This window comes from Didymosphaeria variabile, assembly GCF_027946475.1.
Source record: "Didymosphaeria variabile strain IMI 356815 chromosome Unknown scaffold_4, whole genome shotgun sequence".
In the NCBI taxonomy this organism is placed as follows: Eukaryota; Fungi; Ascomycota; class Dothideomycetes; order Pleosporales; family Didymosphaeriaceae; genus Didymosphaeria; species Didymosphaeria variabile.
The window spans coordinates 3,185,685-3,203,891 of NW_026611623.1; the positions used below are offsets into that span (position 1 = coordinate 3,185,685).

Below are 18,207 nucleotides of genomic sequence, written 5' to 3' on the forward strand. Positions count from 1 at the left end.
AATAAGCACGAGCTTGGGGATCGTTGCGACGCTGCAGGAGTTGCGCCGCGATGCAATGCTGACATGCCTTAACCGGTATAGGCCATATCTTGGGTCGCCTGAGGACCCTCGGACGCTATCGGCGTTTTACGATTCGCAGTCACAGATGGGATCGGCTAACGCAGCTTCACAGCATGCCGCGTCCAGGCGAACTCGTGGAAGCTAAAGGACGCTGAGCACCAGTCAACCGTAACGCACAAGCTTTGCGCGTTCCTCACCGAGAGTACTACGGGACAAGATCACGACATGTTTTGCCGAAAGGGAGCACATTTTCCAGGCGCAGGCATACGACCTTGAATGTTGTCTCTTATCTTTTCCTTTTCTGCGGCTGCACTAGGTTCCCTCGGACATGCCTGACGCATCCCACTGCTTCGGCAGTTTGGCGGTCATTGATGGACCAGGCCATGCATCAAACGGCGGACTGTACCTGTCACCGCGTCATCCGGACCTTGTCCTATATTGTAGATAAATTGGCGCAACCTTGTCAGGGAAAGGGGATGGTTTTGCGATTTGGGGAAGTGAATTACGATGTAACGAGCCGAACATGGACGCAGAATATCTGGGAGATACGGTAGCCGGAGTATGTCCGTTGCTGTCAGTCCAACAGAGCGGGCTATATCCGTGCAAGCAAGAAAGACGAAAAGTTGATGATGATCAATCGGAGTAAAGGTGGGTTTCGGAGGAGTCTGGCCTTGCATGTGCATGAGCATTTGGTTTGAAGCCTTTGGCAACTGGAATTATGATCACGTTTCAACGCGGTTATTCCAAGACAGTTCAAGAATCCAAGCAGAAAATCCAATCCGTGACAGACTGCATCAAAGTTTCGATCACGTTGCTGCGCAATCTATCCCGCTCTATCTGTCTTGTCTTGTACCTCACGGCTTTGCATACCACAGGTCATTGCATGCTTCGAAGCATGCGCTCTATCCGCCTCTATCTGTTAACCACAGCTGCTTGCTCCCATCGAAGGCTGTTCGTCTATGTTCCCCTGCAAATAGCGGGCAGCAAGCCAGTGGATTACACCAATCCATCTTTCTTCAAAGCAAGTTCCTCTTTCATTGAGACGTAGGGTCGAGGTCTGTTCCAGACCAGATGTACATACATGATCACATGATGCATAGTCCCGCACTGGTGGTGATGTGACAAGCCCCGTCATATCCGCGGGGAGACGGCTGCACCGCCGGTATGGCACTGCGTCCAAGGTCTTGGGGTGGGGGGCCGCTCTGAGATAGCGAAAGTGTTGGCAGTTTGTTCGAACGGTTAAGTCCCTAGCGGAGCGTGGTTCATCTGTGTGGCGCTGATGATTCGGCAAATGCGCGGGACATAGGGACGACGCGGGGTGCAGCGAGGCGCGTTGCGAGCGTGTAGAAGAAAGCGACAAGCGCGACGACCAGATACGCAGGCACCAGAACACGCCCCAGCGTGCGGCTCCAGGTACCATCTCTCCATCCTCTCTTGCTTCCTTGACCCTTGTCCGCAAGTGCTCTGAAGCTCAGCGTTATCAGTATCGCATGCCACGCCGCCAGCACGCCTCCTCCTACGACCACTCTCCACCATCCCACCTCGTCGAAGCTTGTGCGCGCGCGGCGTCCGGCCACCTCATACAGGGTGTCTATACCGCGGACCAAGTGCTGGATGCTGGCCGGGACGATGAATATGGCGAGTGCCAGAGCGGAGGCTTCGAGGAAACGCATGGCGGCGCGTTGAGCGAGGTGGGCGTTGTCGCGCGCTCGGCGCCAGCGTAATGTCAGCAAAGAGAAGGGGGCAAGCGGATGCGTCTGCTCGTCTACGATTGTGGAGGACGTAGCTTCTGCATAAGAATGCGATGGCGGTGCGGCGACGGCGCGTCTCTGGCGGGCGTCGAATGCTGCCATGGGTGGACCTTGTGTTGTTGGCAGGTGCTGCGTGGCTGTTGCGGTTCCAGGGTTCACGAACTCGCTTCGGCCTCGTCGCGTTATCCAAACCGCCATCAGGTCAATGACTCGGCTCGTAAATCATCGCCCTCGTCGTGTCCTCCTCCCACATGCTCAAAGGACCCGTACAGCGCCTCAACCGCCTTCTCGAAATACGTAGACGTCATATTGACGTTCATCAGCCCTCCCCCGCTGCTGAGTTCATGATCAAACAACATCTCCAGCGATTGCTTCCTCGCCTCCGCAAGTGCAGCTTCGCCTTGTGGTGCATAGCGCAGCTCCCTTGCATCTCTCAGCTTCGAGACTAAAGATGCCATGTGCGAAGCTTCCCACAAACCTTCTCTCCGCTGCGTTGAGCGAAGCAGCTCAAACGCCCGATTGCTTACTTCTTGATCGGCGCATTTGAGTGCCACTGCGAAGAGCGGCGCGATGATCCCCATCTCTGAGGTCACGATGCGCTGCGAAGACGAAGAAGTCGAAGACGCCGGGCTTGACGCTTTGCTGTGGCCGTGGTCGTGGTCGAGGATATCCTCTATCAACTGTACCATCTCTACGGCGCGCGGATTGGGTGAAGCGCCCCAAACATCGAGGTCGGCAGGGAACACGGCATCGAGAAGCATCAGAGCTATGTGCCAGTGGATCACAAGGATCTGCTGAGCGTACCCTGGTTGATCGGCTGCACTAGGACGCCGCTTGAAGTTGTCAAATGCAGTCTTCCATTGCACAAGGTTTTCTCGAAGGTTGCGTTTTTCGTGCAGAATCGGTTCCGCAAGACCTTCTGCTGAAGTAAACTTGTAATCCACGTTGTCGCACATCAGGCGCCACCCGCGACTGATCGCTTTGACGAGAGCACGATGAGCATCGCTAAGGCGTTGGAAAGGCCGCATGCCGCACCCTTCGTTGTCATCGTCGTCCCGTGGGAGTGGGAGTGGGAGTACGAGATGGGGGACATTCTGATCGTAGAAAAGCGTAGCTTGCAAGTCCAGCCGCTCAAACTCCAGCGAGATCCCGTGAAGATCTTCGGTTTGCTCGGTGCCATTACCACGGCAGGACGACAGCATATTCAATCCACCTTGAAGGTGATGTGTGGCAGCCTCACTGTTGCCGAGCGTTGCTTCGAAGCAATAGAATAGTACCGAGCAGACAAGAGCTGTCCTAGTGGCCTCTGCATCTGGCATTTTCATTCGCCTTTGCAGCATACGAAGCGCTTTGCCATACTGTGCAAGCGTGTCATCTCGCGCCATGCCGCCGTGCGTCAGAGAATCAGTCGTGTAGTCGAGATGCAATGAGCTGAGAGAGACCAGCGCTTGCCGTACGGTCGCTTCCTGGTGGCTCTGTTCAAACACGGTACGAGTCCAGAAATCCAACTTCATGAATCCAGCTAGCTCTTGCGAACCTTGCACGCAGAAGTAGTGCAACAGTTGGCGATCTTTTTGTGATCCGGGGACTTGGAACGGGATCGAATATCGGGTAATCGCTAGCGTTGGAGTGGAGGGTTTAGAAGTCACAGCAGAGGAGGTGGGTCCTGGCTGCGAGGCAGCGAAGCCATCACACCTCCACCCAGCTTGTACGCACTTGAGGCATGCTGGTCTTGTCTCATCGCACTTGATGCGTCTCTTGCTGTCAGACTGTTAGACGGTCGTGAATTCATGATCGAACCACGTGATCTCGGACGTACCGGCATGTCTGGCAGCCTGTTCGCGATCGTGGAGTGCTGGACCTAGTTCTCTTCGATTTGTCGCACCCCGACACTTTCATCACAACCAACATCGAAGACCAAAGTGGAGAAAACGACTAACAGACATCCCAGCGCAGTGGTAGCTGAGGCCTCTTTGTAATGGCGCAAGCTGGACGAAGTGCTGGACCTCCGTGGCCGCTAAGCCCGCTTGGGTGACGCGTCTGACAGTGGCGGGGTTTGGGGTCCTAGATCAACCCGACACGTAGAAACCCGCTCCATTCGATATGCTTTGCACTGCAAAATGATCGTGCAGTGTGCATGCTGTGCGGCAACACGCAATTCCACAAGATTCGATTTTGACCAGCATCAATTGATGCCATCAGTAGGCTAAGAGGAGACCAACATCCATCAACCACGTGCGGTCTCATGCGAGCTCCACCGCCTCAACAAGAACGGTTGTGATGCGGGAGTTCAGAGAAGTGTACAACGGCTCACTTCGTCCTTCATCACCTGTAAGAACGTGTTGTCCACGGAGTCTGCTCGCCATATAGTCTTGTTCTTCATACCTCTGGTACCATACTCTACTTATCCGCCTCGGTTTCCTAAAAAAAATTATCTTTGAAAGCTATATACTACGACTCGTGGGATCTACAACATACGCAGTAGAAACGGTGAAGGCCTTGAAAGTAGTGCAAGACGCAGAAGACTTAGCTTGTTTAAGCCTAGCTATATCACTTTACAAGGAGGGCGCGATCTAATACTCCTCGAAACAACGACAGTCTCTGAGGCATCGCGTTATTCGCTAGGTCCTACTTGTATCGTTCTTGTCTACTCGACCATGGAGAATGGTTCTATGTGTGTCTAAGAATAGCTTAGCGAATAGCCGGACTGGGAAAAGGATTTCGCCCCCGTACCCCTTCCCACTGGCTGCTGCCTGCACTCGTCTGTGCACTAAGACTGCAGCTTGGGGACACAGAACATTATATATGTCTCGCGCCCTTTAAGGCCTCACGCATAGTAGTTGGACGGAGCCTGGAGCCAATAATCGTGAAGTGAGGTTTCGCGATCACTATTCGAAACAAATACAAGCTGCGCCACCTTCGGCGCCAGGTCTCGTTAAATCCCCACGAGCAACACGACACCACTTGGGTCTACACTCAATTTGTCGCCCTTAGCTTTTGGTAACACTCAAAATGGGTCAATCACAGTCTCAATCCGTCGGTCATTCCCTCGAACGTCCTTCGACTGCGAAACAAGAGCCAGAGATCGACCCCGAGGAGCGCGCAAGAATCCAAGCAGAGGCAGGTACTGGTCATCCTCCCCTGGGAATACATATTTACTAAGTCTCAGGAACGTGAGCGTCGTGCTGCTGCAGCTCAACAGCGTTTGGCTAGCCAGCAAAAGCGTAGCGGCAATGGTGCAGGTGCGAGCGGTGCAGCGAAGAAGAAGCCAAGTGCGCTCGAACAAATGAGCGCGGAGAATCGGGGTTGGAGGGCTGCGGATGAGCAGGCGGAGCTGAGGTCTTGGAATTGAAACAAGAACGCGTAGTGTGACAATTGGAAGCACGTGGACGTTCACGTTGAATCTTGTTGACAATGTTTCGTTTTTGCCGCTCGCTGGTAGCTTTGGCTTCAGCACTCTTACCCGAAGCTCTCAACATTCTACATCGATACTGTAACCCCAGTCAATTGAAACTTTACCTACTAGGCCATACTTCTCATATGGCGTACTGCCATACTTTGCGGCCTTATGGCTCGCCACCTGTCCCACCATCCAGACCAGATCTGCCTCAGCCTTCACCCGATTGAACAACGTGGTCGAGACATCGATTCTCAACTCGTACTGTTTGCCCTGTTCGAGGCCTTTCAACGGTACAACAGGATTGACAGGGTCTATTGGTCCAAGCCATTTCCCGTTCAGGAACAAGCGTGCGGTGTGCTGAACTAATGGCAGTTTGAGATAGCCAACCAAAGAGGAAACATTGACGTCGGTAGGAGGCTCAAACGTCGTCACGTAATGGCCAATACCAGAAACGTTCTGCAAAGAGACATCGATTTGACTCCATGGGACGAGCGAAGTATTGGCAAAAGTACGATTGGTGATTTCGTTCTCGATGGCAAAACGATCGGGTACAGAATGCCAATCTTCGATAATGAGCTTCCAGGTGGTAAGTTTGGTAGCGTGTGGAAGCGACGCATTGAAGAGTGTTGCCTTCCCTGTGCTAGTCCTCAAGAGGTAGGGACTGTGTGTGACGATGGCGTGCAAATGCCCCCCTGAGGCTTTCACAGAACGGATATAGGGGCTCCATTGGGCCATCGTACATGCCGGCTGCGAAGAATTGCGACGTAGGGCGATGATGAGAGTTTCATTCGCTTCCAGTGCTGGGATCATCGAGATGGAAGAGTCCGATGTTGTGTATTGTAAAAGCGGTGATTGGGTCCCGGTATATGCGTCATATACATATGGTACGACACCTACTGCTTCGATATTCGCACCACAGCTTGGCGATTTGTCTTGGTCGTTGAAGAAGTATACGTAGTCAACATCGTCGGTCGAGCGGTATACCGTATAGACCGAGCTAGGCGTGCAACTTAATCCCACTCGCGGAGTGACGCCAGCTTCCTTGAGTAACGACGGTAGCTGATCGATAGTCTCTGCACGGAGTACATTAGGTCCCGACAGCAGACGTGCCATCGCCAAATTGAACGCTTCTTGGCTAGCTGCATTGATGGGGTACGATTGGGTCGGAGGCGGGCCAACAAAAATGACCTTGAGTCCTTTAGCCGTGAAGTTCTTCAAGGCTTCCACAGCTTCTGTAGTAACGACTGTTTGGTTGTTGAAGATTACCGCTTTGTACTCGGGTATTCCAAGCTTGTTGTCTTTCACGAAAGCATCCGCGGAAACAAGGCTGTCGGGTCCCACATAGTCGTATGTATAGCCTATCGCTATTAGTGATGGTGTCGAGAATGTAGTGTTCCAGGATACCTACCCCAATGCCGAAGGTTATCCGAATTGTATCTGCTGATGATTGACCACGGTGTGGCGTATGCATACAACACGAGGTCAACCTTGGGCTGCCCCTGCTGTAACACCCACTGATTCCTGCCCACAAAGTCTAGTGAGTCTTTCAGGTGCTGCCATGCTGGTTGTATCGGGTTCCACATGTCTGTGAACTCATATATGAAGGGAGTGTATCCTGGCCAGGTAGTATTGGCGTAGGGAGCAAGAGTTGGGAAGCCGTGGATAACATTCATGGTGAAGCCGCCGGCGAAGGAACGCTTGATCTGTTGGAGGAGATTAGGTACAGTGAGCCAGTACGGCGGTGTGTTAACTGCGCCAAGCTCAGTTGAGATGATCTTTTTATTGGAAAGATGAGCAGGGCCAGCGAACTGGCGATAGACATCCACCAATTGCTCAAATCCAAGAGATTCGCCCTCTGGCGCATCAACAAGAGGAATGTCACTGAGCTAGTCACAGTAAGCCATCCTGAAGACTTGACGGTGCGAAGACTTACGGCTTCCAATGGCAGATTGTATGCCGGCTGAGTGGAGTACTCATTGCCAATGACATGTGTCCATTCCTGGAAATGCTCAAGGTACTCTTGGTAGCCATCATTAAGCGCTTTGCGATACTCCAGTTGATAGCGAGATTCTCCGCCGTTGGTCGAGTTGCCAAACGCGAAGGTCTCGTTGTAGACCGGCAATGCGCCATTCCAAGTATTAGAAGGGCTGAAGAGTAAAGGCAGATATGGAAGTAAGTCATAGCCACTGCTATTCTTGAACCGATTCAAGAGGTCTGGTGTCCAATATAGGGCAGCGAGTATTTCCATGCTATCTTCCCATGCTAATGAGAGTTAGCTTTGATAGTAGGTTTATATTCGATTCACATACCGTAGTTACCAACATCATGAAGCAGTTCAGCCACTCTTTGATCTGAAAGGATGTACTGGTCCCAAAACTCGGTTATCCGAAAAGCTCCGGCTTTACTAAAATGATCAACAGTCCAAGAGCCATTTCCCAAGGCAGTTGTTGCGTTGGGTCCGCCATCGCATGATCTCTGATTAGTGTAGGCTTCCCAGAAAGAGAAGATTCTCCAAACCCGGCTATTGTCTGGCGGGGTCCAGAGTAGGGTCTTATTCCCGGTGACGAGCGAGCTAAGGTCAACAAAGGAATTTTGAATGAGATGCACTGTTCCATTACCAGTATCATTCTGGGTTTGATAAGCGATGACGGCAATTAAGTTTGGGGTTCCAAACTGCTCTAGCGGATGCATGAATGAAAGTCCACTCAGTATCGTTGCAGATGGTTGCAGGGGTTGAGGAATATGGGCATTGAAAATTTCCTGTGGAGTAACGGTTGCTTGACCCATCAGTAGCTCGACGGCGAGACCAACCGTAGTAGGATCGGACGGTACACCTTGCCCCTGGTTAGGGCCGAGCGCATAATCGAGTAAGATACCAGCATCTTGAGCAGCTTCAAGCGAGTTCTTGAATACATCCACAAAAGCGGCAGTTCCAAAGCCATATCTGGACCAGTCGGGAAGCTGAGGAACAACTTCGGCGCCATTTCGCCTATAGCTCTCTTCTCCTTGGCCATACAGGTAGAACGGTAGGATTTCAAGGCCGCCAGCTCCAGCTTCTTTCACCGAGCGAATATCGTTGGCTACAGCATCCGACGAGACGCTGGCATCGGGGAGCCTGGACAGTTGGTCAATCGATTTCCGGTGGATTGGAGAGCGCATTACCAGTATCTAAACTTGGGACGGTATCTGATCGGGGGATCGTCGAAGTCATTGTTTGATTTTCCGAATGCTGCGTGACATACGAACGAGACAAAAACGAAAAACCAAGTCGCAGACATGATTGCTACGATGAATGATGAGCCACGGCTATCTGCACCTCGCAAGATGAGTCGTTCCTCTTAAGCTGCGTGCGTGCGCGATTTACGACTCGTGTTGTATTTATACAAGCCGTTACGAGAATGCTCATGCAGAGCGAAAAAGCAGTACGATAACCAAGGTGCGGCTAAAGGTACGCAGCCGCGAGCGGTACATTCATTAAAGAAACCCAGGTGCGCTCTGGCCCTCGGTGATCGTTGCGCCGAGGACATTGCACCCCCTCGAAATGCCGGGAAGATGCAGGGATAACACCTGGGGATGCTCCTCGTTGAGGTAAGATTCCCATCCCCGCAAATGGGGTACATACACAGTACGCACAGTAGCGCTCTGGCGCCTTCGGAAAAGCCGGGACTCAGATGCCCTTGCATACCTAGGCAAGGGGACGCACCAAATTCTTCCAACATCAATCAGTACATAATCTTTCATGATATTTGTAAGAGTTTCATTCCAGGAAAGATGAGCGTAGGGGTTGAAGACATTACACCAACCCACATAGAGATATTTTAATGTTGGCTTCCATACCTGCGGTAGATCCGGCCTTTCCGAGGGCGCCAGAGACGCGTAAAGCATAGACTAGTACGACACGATTCAAAGTCTCGGCCAAGAAGTGTTTACAAGGGAGGAACGTGTGCGGGATGCGGGGTGCAGGGGACCGCATGTTACATCTAAGTCTACGCCAATAGTGGCTAGCGCTGATTACATGATGCGGAGATGTCCTCCACGCCGTAGCTTCCGCGAATTACCCGCCATTTTGTTTCACAGCGACGTCAATGCCAGCGCAGAATCGTCAAGACGATGGCGACGCCTACCGAGGAGGCGGAAACGCCGGAACAGCAACGGGCGGCAAAGAGGAAGACGCATAGGAAAAGTCGCAACGGTTGCTTCCAGTGCAAGCAGAGACATACCAAGGTAAGCCAATTCATCTGTGCATGTTGCACGTCTGGCGGCATACATCGCCTTTTCTGTCCTAGGGGTGTCTAGATCGCACATGGGAAACTGGTTGAGGACTTCAAGCGCTGTCATGACAGTCTGGCATTTTGCCTACGCTTGGGCTTATCTATTGTTGTTGTCCGCTTTTCTTGCGCGTGATTGATATTACAGACCATAATGTGCGAGCTGACCTTACCAGTGCAACGAGGAGCATCCCCGATGTGGCAACTGTGTTCGGCTGGATATTCATTGTACATGGCCGAGCCGCGAGCGGTTTTCAAATACGTACCCAACACCTCCAGACAGTCATACCATTGCAATAGCAGAACGCCCAGTTTCCGTAGCCAGTCCTGATGGTCCTGCGCCTATTTTTGGTTCCGAGATGAGCATCTCCGACATGCGTCTTTTGCACCACTGGTCTACGAAATCGTACAAAGACATGAACGTGGACACTGCGCGCTGGCCCGTGTGGCAGGTCGACTGCGTTGAAATTGCTTTCGACTTTCCCTTCCTTCTTCGAGGAATCCTTGCTTTGGCTGCAATTCACAAAACAGCCTGCGAGCCCCAAGCTGACCGACAAAGCCTGCTACTCCAGGCAGACACCCATATCAGCAGTGCCCTCGAAACATACAGAAAAATTCTCGAGCACCCAGCAGAAGAGACGGCCATGGCCATGTTCCTATTATCGGTGGTTATAGTCACCTACAACCTTGCTTCGGCGCAGTTGGAAGCACCCGAGGATCCCATCGGTGCATTACATCATTGCTTCAGACTGGCCCAAGGAGTTTCGGTTGTCATCCAGCCGCATGTGACCCAGATCATGAACAGCAAGATGTTGAGCAAGATTGTTGAGCAAGGTCCAGGACTAACGTTCAACGGCGAAGTGCCCGAGGTTCTCCGGCTGAAGAAGCTTGCAGAAACCAAGAAAACTTCGGCGCACGATTTCTATACGCTGGCCATTGACGATCTGCACACTCATTTTCTCAAAACGCGACAGTGTCCTCCGGAGAATGACCGCCTGGTATGTAAACGATCATAGGATGCGTTAACCTTATCCACTGATGCGTTTCCATACATTATAGGCAATCGCGTTCGGCTGGTCATCACGTCTCTCAGAAGAGTTCCTGCACCTCATATCCACGCATGACCCCATTGTACGACGTCATCACAATGTATCAACTTTCGTTGCTGACCGATGCCAGACAGCATTAGTTCTTGCTCACTTCGCAGTCCTGCTAACAGAATGTCGACTGGCTTGGTGGATCGCCGAATGGCCCCTTCGGATCGTGCTTGCGTCGCAGAAGTTGTTGGTCGCGACACCAGAGCTCCTAACCTACCTGGACTGGCCTCTTGAAATCGTAAAGAACAATGCTCGAGAACGATGACGCAGATACCGCTTCGGTTTGCATCCGATTCGCGCAATTCTCATGCTTCTGCGGCGTCCTGACTTCTCGAACCCGGCAGCTTCCTCATTAGGATATAAGCTGCGTATCAAGCACAGCCATTCCCCAGGTTCATCCCAATCCTCAGGCAGGCTCAATATGCGCCGCTTGGTGGTGAAAATGGCGTATGCATGCGTTGATTCCCGTACTCGCAAATGCAGCATTGGCTCCTCCCAGCCATTAACGAGACGACGCGATACAACACAGCCCCGCGCGCATTGCGCAATGATCTTTCGCTCCACGAAGAGCTCATGGGCCGTCCCCTGAAAGTCTCTGTCCATTTTCGCGCAGATTACGGGTGCTAAACTCCGCCCAGCTCAGCCTTTCGTTCCTGACCAATAGAAACTTCCTTGTAACGGAGCCAATCGGAAGGCTGTGAGTGCGTGAATACGAGCCAATCAGAATACACGAAGTACGCTTGCCAAGTCCTGAGAGCGCCGTAAACGTGGCTATACGCCTATACGTGCCTATACGTGCCTATACGTACCTATCCGTTCTTGTACGTGAGGCAGAGGGCACAGTGGGGGCCTGCCAGCAGTCGTCGCTTCGCAACCTTATAAGGAGCCTGCCCGCGTCGCCCGAACGTCTGGGTGGTCAGCAACACCATCGCAACGACTATTACCTTACGTATACGCCTCTACTCCGGTTTTCCGACAGCCTGTGACACACCTTCGAGAAGTGCACGATACAAGGCATACACCTGCGCACACGTTTGACGACCAATCGATACAATGGCTCAAGATCACCCGGACATCAACGATACCACCCGCTTCGTCCTCTATCGCTATGTGCCTTCGCTCCCCGCGGCTATTATCTTCGTTGTGCTCTTCGGCCTTACAACCTTCTACCACATCTTTCAGGTTGGCCGAAAACGAACGTGGTATTTCATACCTCTCGCAATTGGTGGCATCTGTACGACTCCGACTTTCCGTTTCTAGCTAGATCATGTTGACTGACCACTATGACCTGCAGTTGAATTCGTAGGCTACATCGGTCGCGCACAATCGCACTTCGACCAATGGAAACTCGGTCCCTTCATCATGCAGTCGCTGCTCCTTCTCGTGGCACCCGCCCTCTTTGCCGCCTCCATCTACATCATCCTGGGTCGCATCATCCTGTTGACCGATGGCGAAAAGCACTCGCTCATCCGGCAGAGGTGGCTCACAAAGATCTTCGTTGCCGGCGATGTGCTGTCCTTCTTAGTACAAAGTAGCGGAGGAGGAATTCAGGCGTCTAAAACTGAAGGTGCCATGAAGACTGGCGAGAAACTCATCATTGGCGGGCTCTTCCTTCAGCTCGCTTTCTTTGGCTTCTTCGTCTTGGTTGCAGGACTCTTCCACGTGCGCCTGCAGCGTAACGGTCCTGCATCCGGAAGTGTGGACCTCACTGTTCTGCCTTGGAAGAAACACCTAATGGTGCTCTACGCATCCAGTGGGCTTATTCTCGTGCGAAGCGTCTTCCGTGTTATCGAGTATATCATGGGTAATGCAGGATACCTACTCAGGCACGAGGTGTTTCTGTATATCTTCGATGCGGTGCTGATGCTTTCCGTCATGCTGATCTTCAACTGGTTCCACCCGAGCGAGATCACGGAATTATACCACGAGCGGATTGCGGGCGAGAAGGCTTCGCACTCGAGGGATGCAAGCGATGTTGAGATGCAGCCCAAGAGTGGGCGGGAAGTTCCAGGCGGACCGTGGTCATAGGGCACAGATGCCTAGAAGAAAGCTGTTGTGCTCTTTGATTGACTGTGCAGAACAGAAGATGCCTTCAGGATCTGCGGACACAATGTCTTGACAAAAGGCATCGGTGTATTTTTGTAATATTACTTTCTTTTGTGTTGGCGGCATTCTGTTGCTCGGTTCAGCTCAGCATGGCCATTCAGAATCTGGGTTTTGTGCACTTTGCACCATATTAGTTTATTGGCTCTCACGTAAACTTGTCCAAGCACGAGCATGGCGTTGGTATTAAAAAATGCAGAGACCTAATTGGTAGACAGCCTACTCCATCAAGAAGTGCGACGCCGAACGATCTAAGCTCAGAATCACGCTCGCGCATGTCAAGATGGTGCGCCGATCATCAGTAGACGCAGGATAGGAGGCAGCTAGACGCATTGAACGGTCATAAGTCGGCTGTGAATTTCGAAACGGACGGCAAGTGCCATGCGTTATAGAGGCAGGGATCAGGTAAGTTACCCTGGTGCGATGACATGTTACCCTGTACAATAAATACGGTATCCATGAATGTACTCGGACGTCCATCGCCAAATGTTTGCTTCATCAAGATGACGCTCGGACATGTAGCTTCCCCGGGAAGAATGTCATGTAAAGATGTTTGGCGGCTCAAGGATAGTACGACACGGGGGCAAGATGAAACAAGTTGTCTTCAGGTAAATACTCTTCAAGGTGCTTCACAGGAGCCAATTGGCGAATGCCTACTTTGTTTACGCTTGCCGATCCACATTGTTGGTCTTGATGCTACCTAGGTATCGTAGAGTTTGATGAAAAGGAGAGCACCCACGAAGGGCATGGTCGCACTATGAGTTCGGGATCCGAGCGCTGAACGGGCGGATGGGCATTGAGTGCTGACACCCTGCTGCATCGATCTAAATGTATTATGTGGATCGGTATGCCAATTGCCCTTCAACGCTTATGTACACTGGCAACTTAATTAAGTGTTCAAGTCATGGCCTGAAGCTTTCTACAGCAAGCCCTCAGTATAGGGCTATCTAACGATAATATCTCTTTGTGGCCATCAGTATTATAAGTGTGTTTTAGGCGAAGTCAAGGCTGAAAGTTTGTTATCACAAGTGAATCCTTCTGTACCGTTGTAAAAGCAATCATAGAGGGCACAGCAAGGAAAATCAGTCTTTAGATTATAGTTCTAATACGTAGCGCTCAGCGATTCAGTTGTTGACAGTCTCATAATAGTTTCCTGGAGTAGCTGTGGCATATTGCTACATAATCCAATACCCTAGTATCCGTTACATTTTTAGGAGCTGTAAGATGGTCGAGAACGAGTTAGTCTTGCGGCTTGCGCAAAGCCGGCATGTATATATTGTGGGGACCATGTATATAAGGTTGGCAGATAAGGAATAACACGTTGTACCCCACTATAGCACCTTACTAGGATATACGATTCCGACGTTATGTGAATTACCTTATGCCACGAGAAGGCGTTCAAGCGACCTAGATGAACAAAGGCGTGAAGGATCGTCGAAAGTCGATCGGTGACACACAGCCGAGCTAGAGTGCTGTGCTGACGGAAGAGGGTTTCGATGTTGGATATGACTATCTGAGTTATCCGAGCCAACTAACCCATTGATTCCACTTTTATAACGGCCACAACACCCAGCGACGGCGCTCGTTGATAACATCAGACGGCATCGCTATTGAAGTCACTTTCTTGACAATCTCTTGAGGTTGTATAAACATAATCGAGAGGCAACACGCAATAGCGCTTTGGCTTTGATTCCGTGATCTGGTAACATACACATAATTTTCAACAAAACTATTTTTAGTTCTCCTAGTCATGATTCATTATTAAATGACAGCGCTGCACTAACAGACCCCAAGGACAAAGATTGACAGACAGTCGCCAAGTTCGCAATAAAAGTTCATAAGCAAAGCTCGCGTTCATGAGCTCATTGGACTTCACGTAATGCCAGCCATTCATGAGAGCTGACCCACGTGAAGTGGTTTTAGAGATGCTCGGGTGAGGCACTATCTCCATTGAAGCTGCTTTTCGGCGAGAGAAGCTCAGCAATTGGACTCTGATCGCCCCGAGCTGACAACCGATCCGCTTCCAGCTGGACGTATCTTCGAAGCCGGCCATCTGGACATTCGTTATGTTTCCCCACTAGCTCCATCAAACCCCGCAGGTCGCTCTTTAAGAAATCAACTTCGGACTTCAGGACCTTGTTCTTGCGCTCCACCTCTCGGGCTGTCTCGACGAGGTCCTCCTGTTGCCTCTTTTGCTTAGTCCTGCATTTACTGGCGGCCTGTCGATTCTTCTCCAAGTATACTGCTCGCGCAGAGCCAGGTTCCGCCTTGTCGGACGTGCGTCGACTGCCAGTGGCGCCTGGGGTCGATTCGACTTGAATCTGGACGCTCTCACGCCGCCCTTTGTCCATGTATGCTTGCCGATCCATAGCATATGACCACTGCGAAGGTGCCGTGGAAGCGGCCGAGTATGCGCTCCCTTCTGTTGAGAAGCTGACGTTGGACTCGTGGGAGTCGTAGGCGATAGGGTCACCATCGAATCGGGTCTGCAGTGGTGCTATCGTTGTGGGATCGAGCGTATCGTGCATCTTAATGTCATCGGCGTTGGTAGCGGTGAAGGATGCTTGCGGTGGGTACAAAGAGCCGCCGGAGAAGGGCATCATCGGAGAGGTGTCGCTGGGGTATCTGGGATGGTGAGCACTCTCGGGTAGACTGGTATCTGCGGTGTGGAGGGTGGGCTTCTCGTCGAGATTGGGTTGTCCAATGTCGGAGACAAACAGATATTGGCCAAGAGGCGCAGGTAAGTTTGAGAAGGCGAGGCCCGAGTCTTCAGGTGCTCCTGTGGTATCCATCTTGAGGGGGGGTTGATCCCAATGCCCGGGACCCAGTGCGGTCATGGCAGACTCGCAGCACTAGCTTTCTGGCAATCGAGGCTGCCTTTGTTGTGTGTCGGCAAAGATGTTGGTGGACAAGGGTATCACTCAGTCTGAGCTGGTTAGAGAGCGGGTGGATGGAAAGACGAGCGGTGCCGAGGGAGGAAACTGGCGAAGGTCGCATAGGACGCAATTGCGGCGAGATGCCGATGTCTACTACCTATGTATAGGTTCCGCGATACAACAGCCACAAGGGTGGCAACGACGCTCCTGTTCTGAGAGGGACGATCATGACGACGGTTGCGCAGATGCAGAGCCAACTGCTTCTCGGATTGATGGCCGCAACCCCTCTGCCGTTTCCTGAACCCAGATGGCCGCATGCGTGTTGAAGATGGGGCTACTAGCATGCTCCAGCAGGTTCGGTCTTAGCAACCGCGGCTGACAGTCCCGGAGGCTGACGAGCCAATCAGCGTTGTTCGGGGGACGCGACCGGAGCCCCGTGGTCCTTGGCCCTTGTAGCTTTCACAGGGCGGCCGTTGCAGAGTGGGCGACGTGCCGGCACATGCGCCTGCCTCCGAACCCTGATGGGCGCTCCAGCGGCCTCCCACGCCAGACGGTTGGCGCTAGCCATCCCGGGCACTAGGCATGCACCCGGCGTCAAAGCTCACGGGCTCGCACCACCGTCCGACTGGGGGCGCCTTCAATCCACCATCAGCCCTGCCATTTACGTTATCAACAGCCCACACGGAGGGACGATGCGCGCTGCTTCTCCTGGGCACTGGCCAATCGATCGTATTGTTTCCCAAGCACACGCATTCTGTTCCCCGGCTTTCCGCTTTCTGTCTCCAGCCCCTGTCGGGTCCTGTCCCAGCTCTCCATCGCGCAAGCCAGCGGTAGCTTCGATCTGGAACGATCCATAGCCGCCCGGCAGAGTGAGCCTCAACCAATCAGCTGCTACCAGGCTGGGCCCTTGATTCACAAGATTTTCTTGTCGAGGTACACGTACACCCGTCTGTGGTGGTGCAGTGTACCATTCCCCGTGTCGTGGCGAGAGTCTGAGTGATAGTTCTGGCTGCCACCACTACCTCCATGGTGCAGATATATTGTAATCACATGCGCCAAGTATCCCCAGGGCCGCATCTAAGCCAATCATAGACTCCAGCTCTAGGGCTGTGTTACATCACGTGACTACTAATTATTTAGCATAGTAGAGTAGAGATTAGGTAGTGTGGTAGAAAAGAGCTTAATTTATAAGTAAATTAACTATAATTACTATTACGAACTAGTATGCGCTATATAAGGCTAGTATAGTTATATAATAGTAGTGTTACGGCTACTACGCCGTAATAGAATTATAAGGCTTACGTTAGTAATAGTAGCGACTAATTAGATTATGTAGGGGAAGAATATAATTATAGGTTAGATACTAAGTATAATATAAATACGTAAAGAGTTACGTAATTAGATCTATAGATCTATAGATACTAAGAATATAGAGCTATAGAGCTAGAATCTATAGATCTATAAGAATCTATAGATAGAGCCTATAGAGCTATTATTAGATAGTAGTATATAGAGATAATAGATTACTATAGGGTAAGCCTTTATTATTAATCTATAATATAGTTCTCTATATCTAGTTTTCTTATAGAAGATTACTATTAAGTCTTTAGTAATTATAACGGGGCCTCTAGGACTCTATTACTAGCTATGGCCCTATTAGGGTTCTAGTAAGAGGTAAGTAGCGTATAGGGTAGTATAGATTACGTAAGGTGTAAATATTAATTAATTACTACTATAAAAATATATTACTAAAGACTTAATAGTAATCTTCTATAAGGAAACTAGATATAGAGAACTATATTATAGATTAATAATAAAGGCTTATCTAGTAGTAATCTATTATCTCTATATACTACTATCTAATAATAGCTCTATAGGCTCTACCTATAGATTTTATAGATCTAGGCTCTATAGCTCTATTTTATAGATCTATAGATCTAATTACGTAACTTCCTTATATACCTATATTATACTTAGTATCTAACCTATAATTATATTCTTCTTCTATATAATCTAATTAGTTACTACTATTATTATTATAAGTTCTATAATTCTATTATAGTATAGTAGCTATAATACTATCTCCCCTTTCTAAGTCTTTAGCCTAAAGATTAATCTATTATAGGGGTAGTACTATATTAGTAGGATAAGCCCTATTATAAGTTAGGTTATTATTACCCTCTATACCTTCTTATAAAACTAATAAACAACTTACGCTTACTAATAAAATTAGTTATTATAGATTTCTTACTATACCTTACTCTTACTATAATTAGTTAAAAATTCTATATAAGCTTTCTTTACGTAATATACCTAGGCGTCCTACCTATAAAGCTTATATTTATTTAAATATCTATAGTTCTTATAATATTAATAGTATTTTAGTAGCTAAAAGTATATTATCTACTACTATTATTCTATCTATACTAATTATTTATAGTATATAACACTAGTCACTTCTAAGCTAAAATTTAAGCTAAACTTATTAAGGCTAAAAAAGCTTAGAAGGAGATTCTAGATACCCTTACTACTACCTAAGTAAAGGTATTATAGTTATAGAAATAGAAGAAGCGTCTTAATAAGTAAAAGAATTATTAGTTAGTATTCCTAGAGGCTAAGCTAGATTAGAAAAAAGTAGAGCTAAAGGCTACT

At 50.1% G+C, this 18,207-nt stretch overlaps 5 protein-coding genes across 5 annotated transcripts; 2 read left to right on the forward strand and 3 right to left on the reverse strand.

The window, feature by feature from the left end:
- Window positions 1-2,008: 2,008 nt before the first annotated feature.
- Window positions 2,009-3,636, reverse strand: N0V89_005953 (uncharacterized protein; the record flags this gene model as incomplete). The annotated part of the gene is made up of 2 exons (XM_056214726.1): window positions 2,009-3,580; window positions 3,631-3,636. The coding sequence occupies 2 exons, from the start codon at window positions 3,634-3,636 to the stop codon at window positions 2,009-2,011; spliced, it is 1,578 nt and encodes a 525-aa protein (XP_056071993.1).
- Window positions 3,637-5,283: 1,647 nt separating this feature from the next.
- Window positions 5,284-8,370, reverse strand: N0V89_005954 (uncharacterized protein; the record flags this gene model as incomplete). Its single annotated transcript, XM_056214727.1, has 4 exons — window positions 5,284-6,569; window positions 6,620-7,097; window positions 7,145-7,473; window positions 7,521-8,370. The coding sequence occupies 4 exons, from the start codon at window positions 8,368-8,370 to the stop codon at window positions 5,284-5,286; spliced, it is 2,943 nt and encodes a 980-aa protein (XP_056071994.1).
- A 951-nt stretch (window positions 8,371-9,321) lies between these two features.
- On the forward strand, window positions 9,322-10,495 carry N0V89_005955 (uncharacterized protein; the record flags this gene model as incomplete). Its single annotated transcript, XM_056214728.1, has 2 exons — window positions 9,322-9,435; window positions 10,052-10,495. 2 exons carry the CDS (start codon window positions 9,322-9,324, stop codon window positions 10,493-10,495), a joined length of 558 nt encoding a protein of 185 aa, XP_056071995.1.
- Window positions 10,496-11,629: 1,134 nt separating this feature from the next.
- Window positions 11,630-12,604, forward strand: N0V89_005956 (uncharacterized protein; the record flags this gene model as incomplete). Its single annotated transcript, XM_056214729.1, has 2 exons — window positions 11,630-11,810; window positions 11,871-12,604. The coding sequence occupies 2 exons, from the start codon at window positions 11,630-11,632 to the stop codon at window positions 12,602-12,604; spliced, it is 915 nt and encodes a 304-aa protein (XP_056071996.1).
- Window positions 12,605-14,598: 1,994 nt separating this feature from the next.
- N0V89_005957 (uncharacterized protein) lies at window positions 14,599-15,516 on the reverse strand (the record flags this gene model as incomplete). The annotated part of the gene is made up of 1 exon (XM_056214730.1): window positions 14,599-15,516. The coding sequence occupies one exon, from the start codon at window positions 15,514-15,516 to the stop codon at window positions 14,599-14,601; it is 918 nt and encodes a 305-aa protein (XP_056071997.1).
- Between the last annotated feature and the right edge of the window lie 2,691 nt (window positions 15,517-18,207).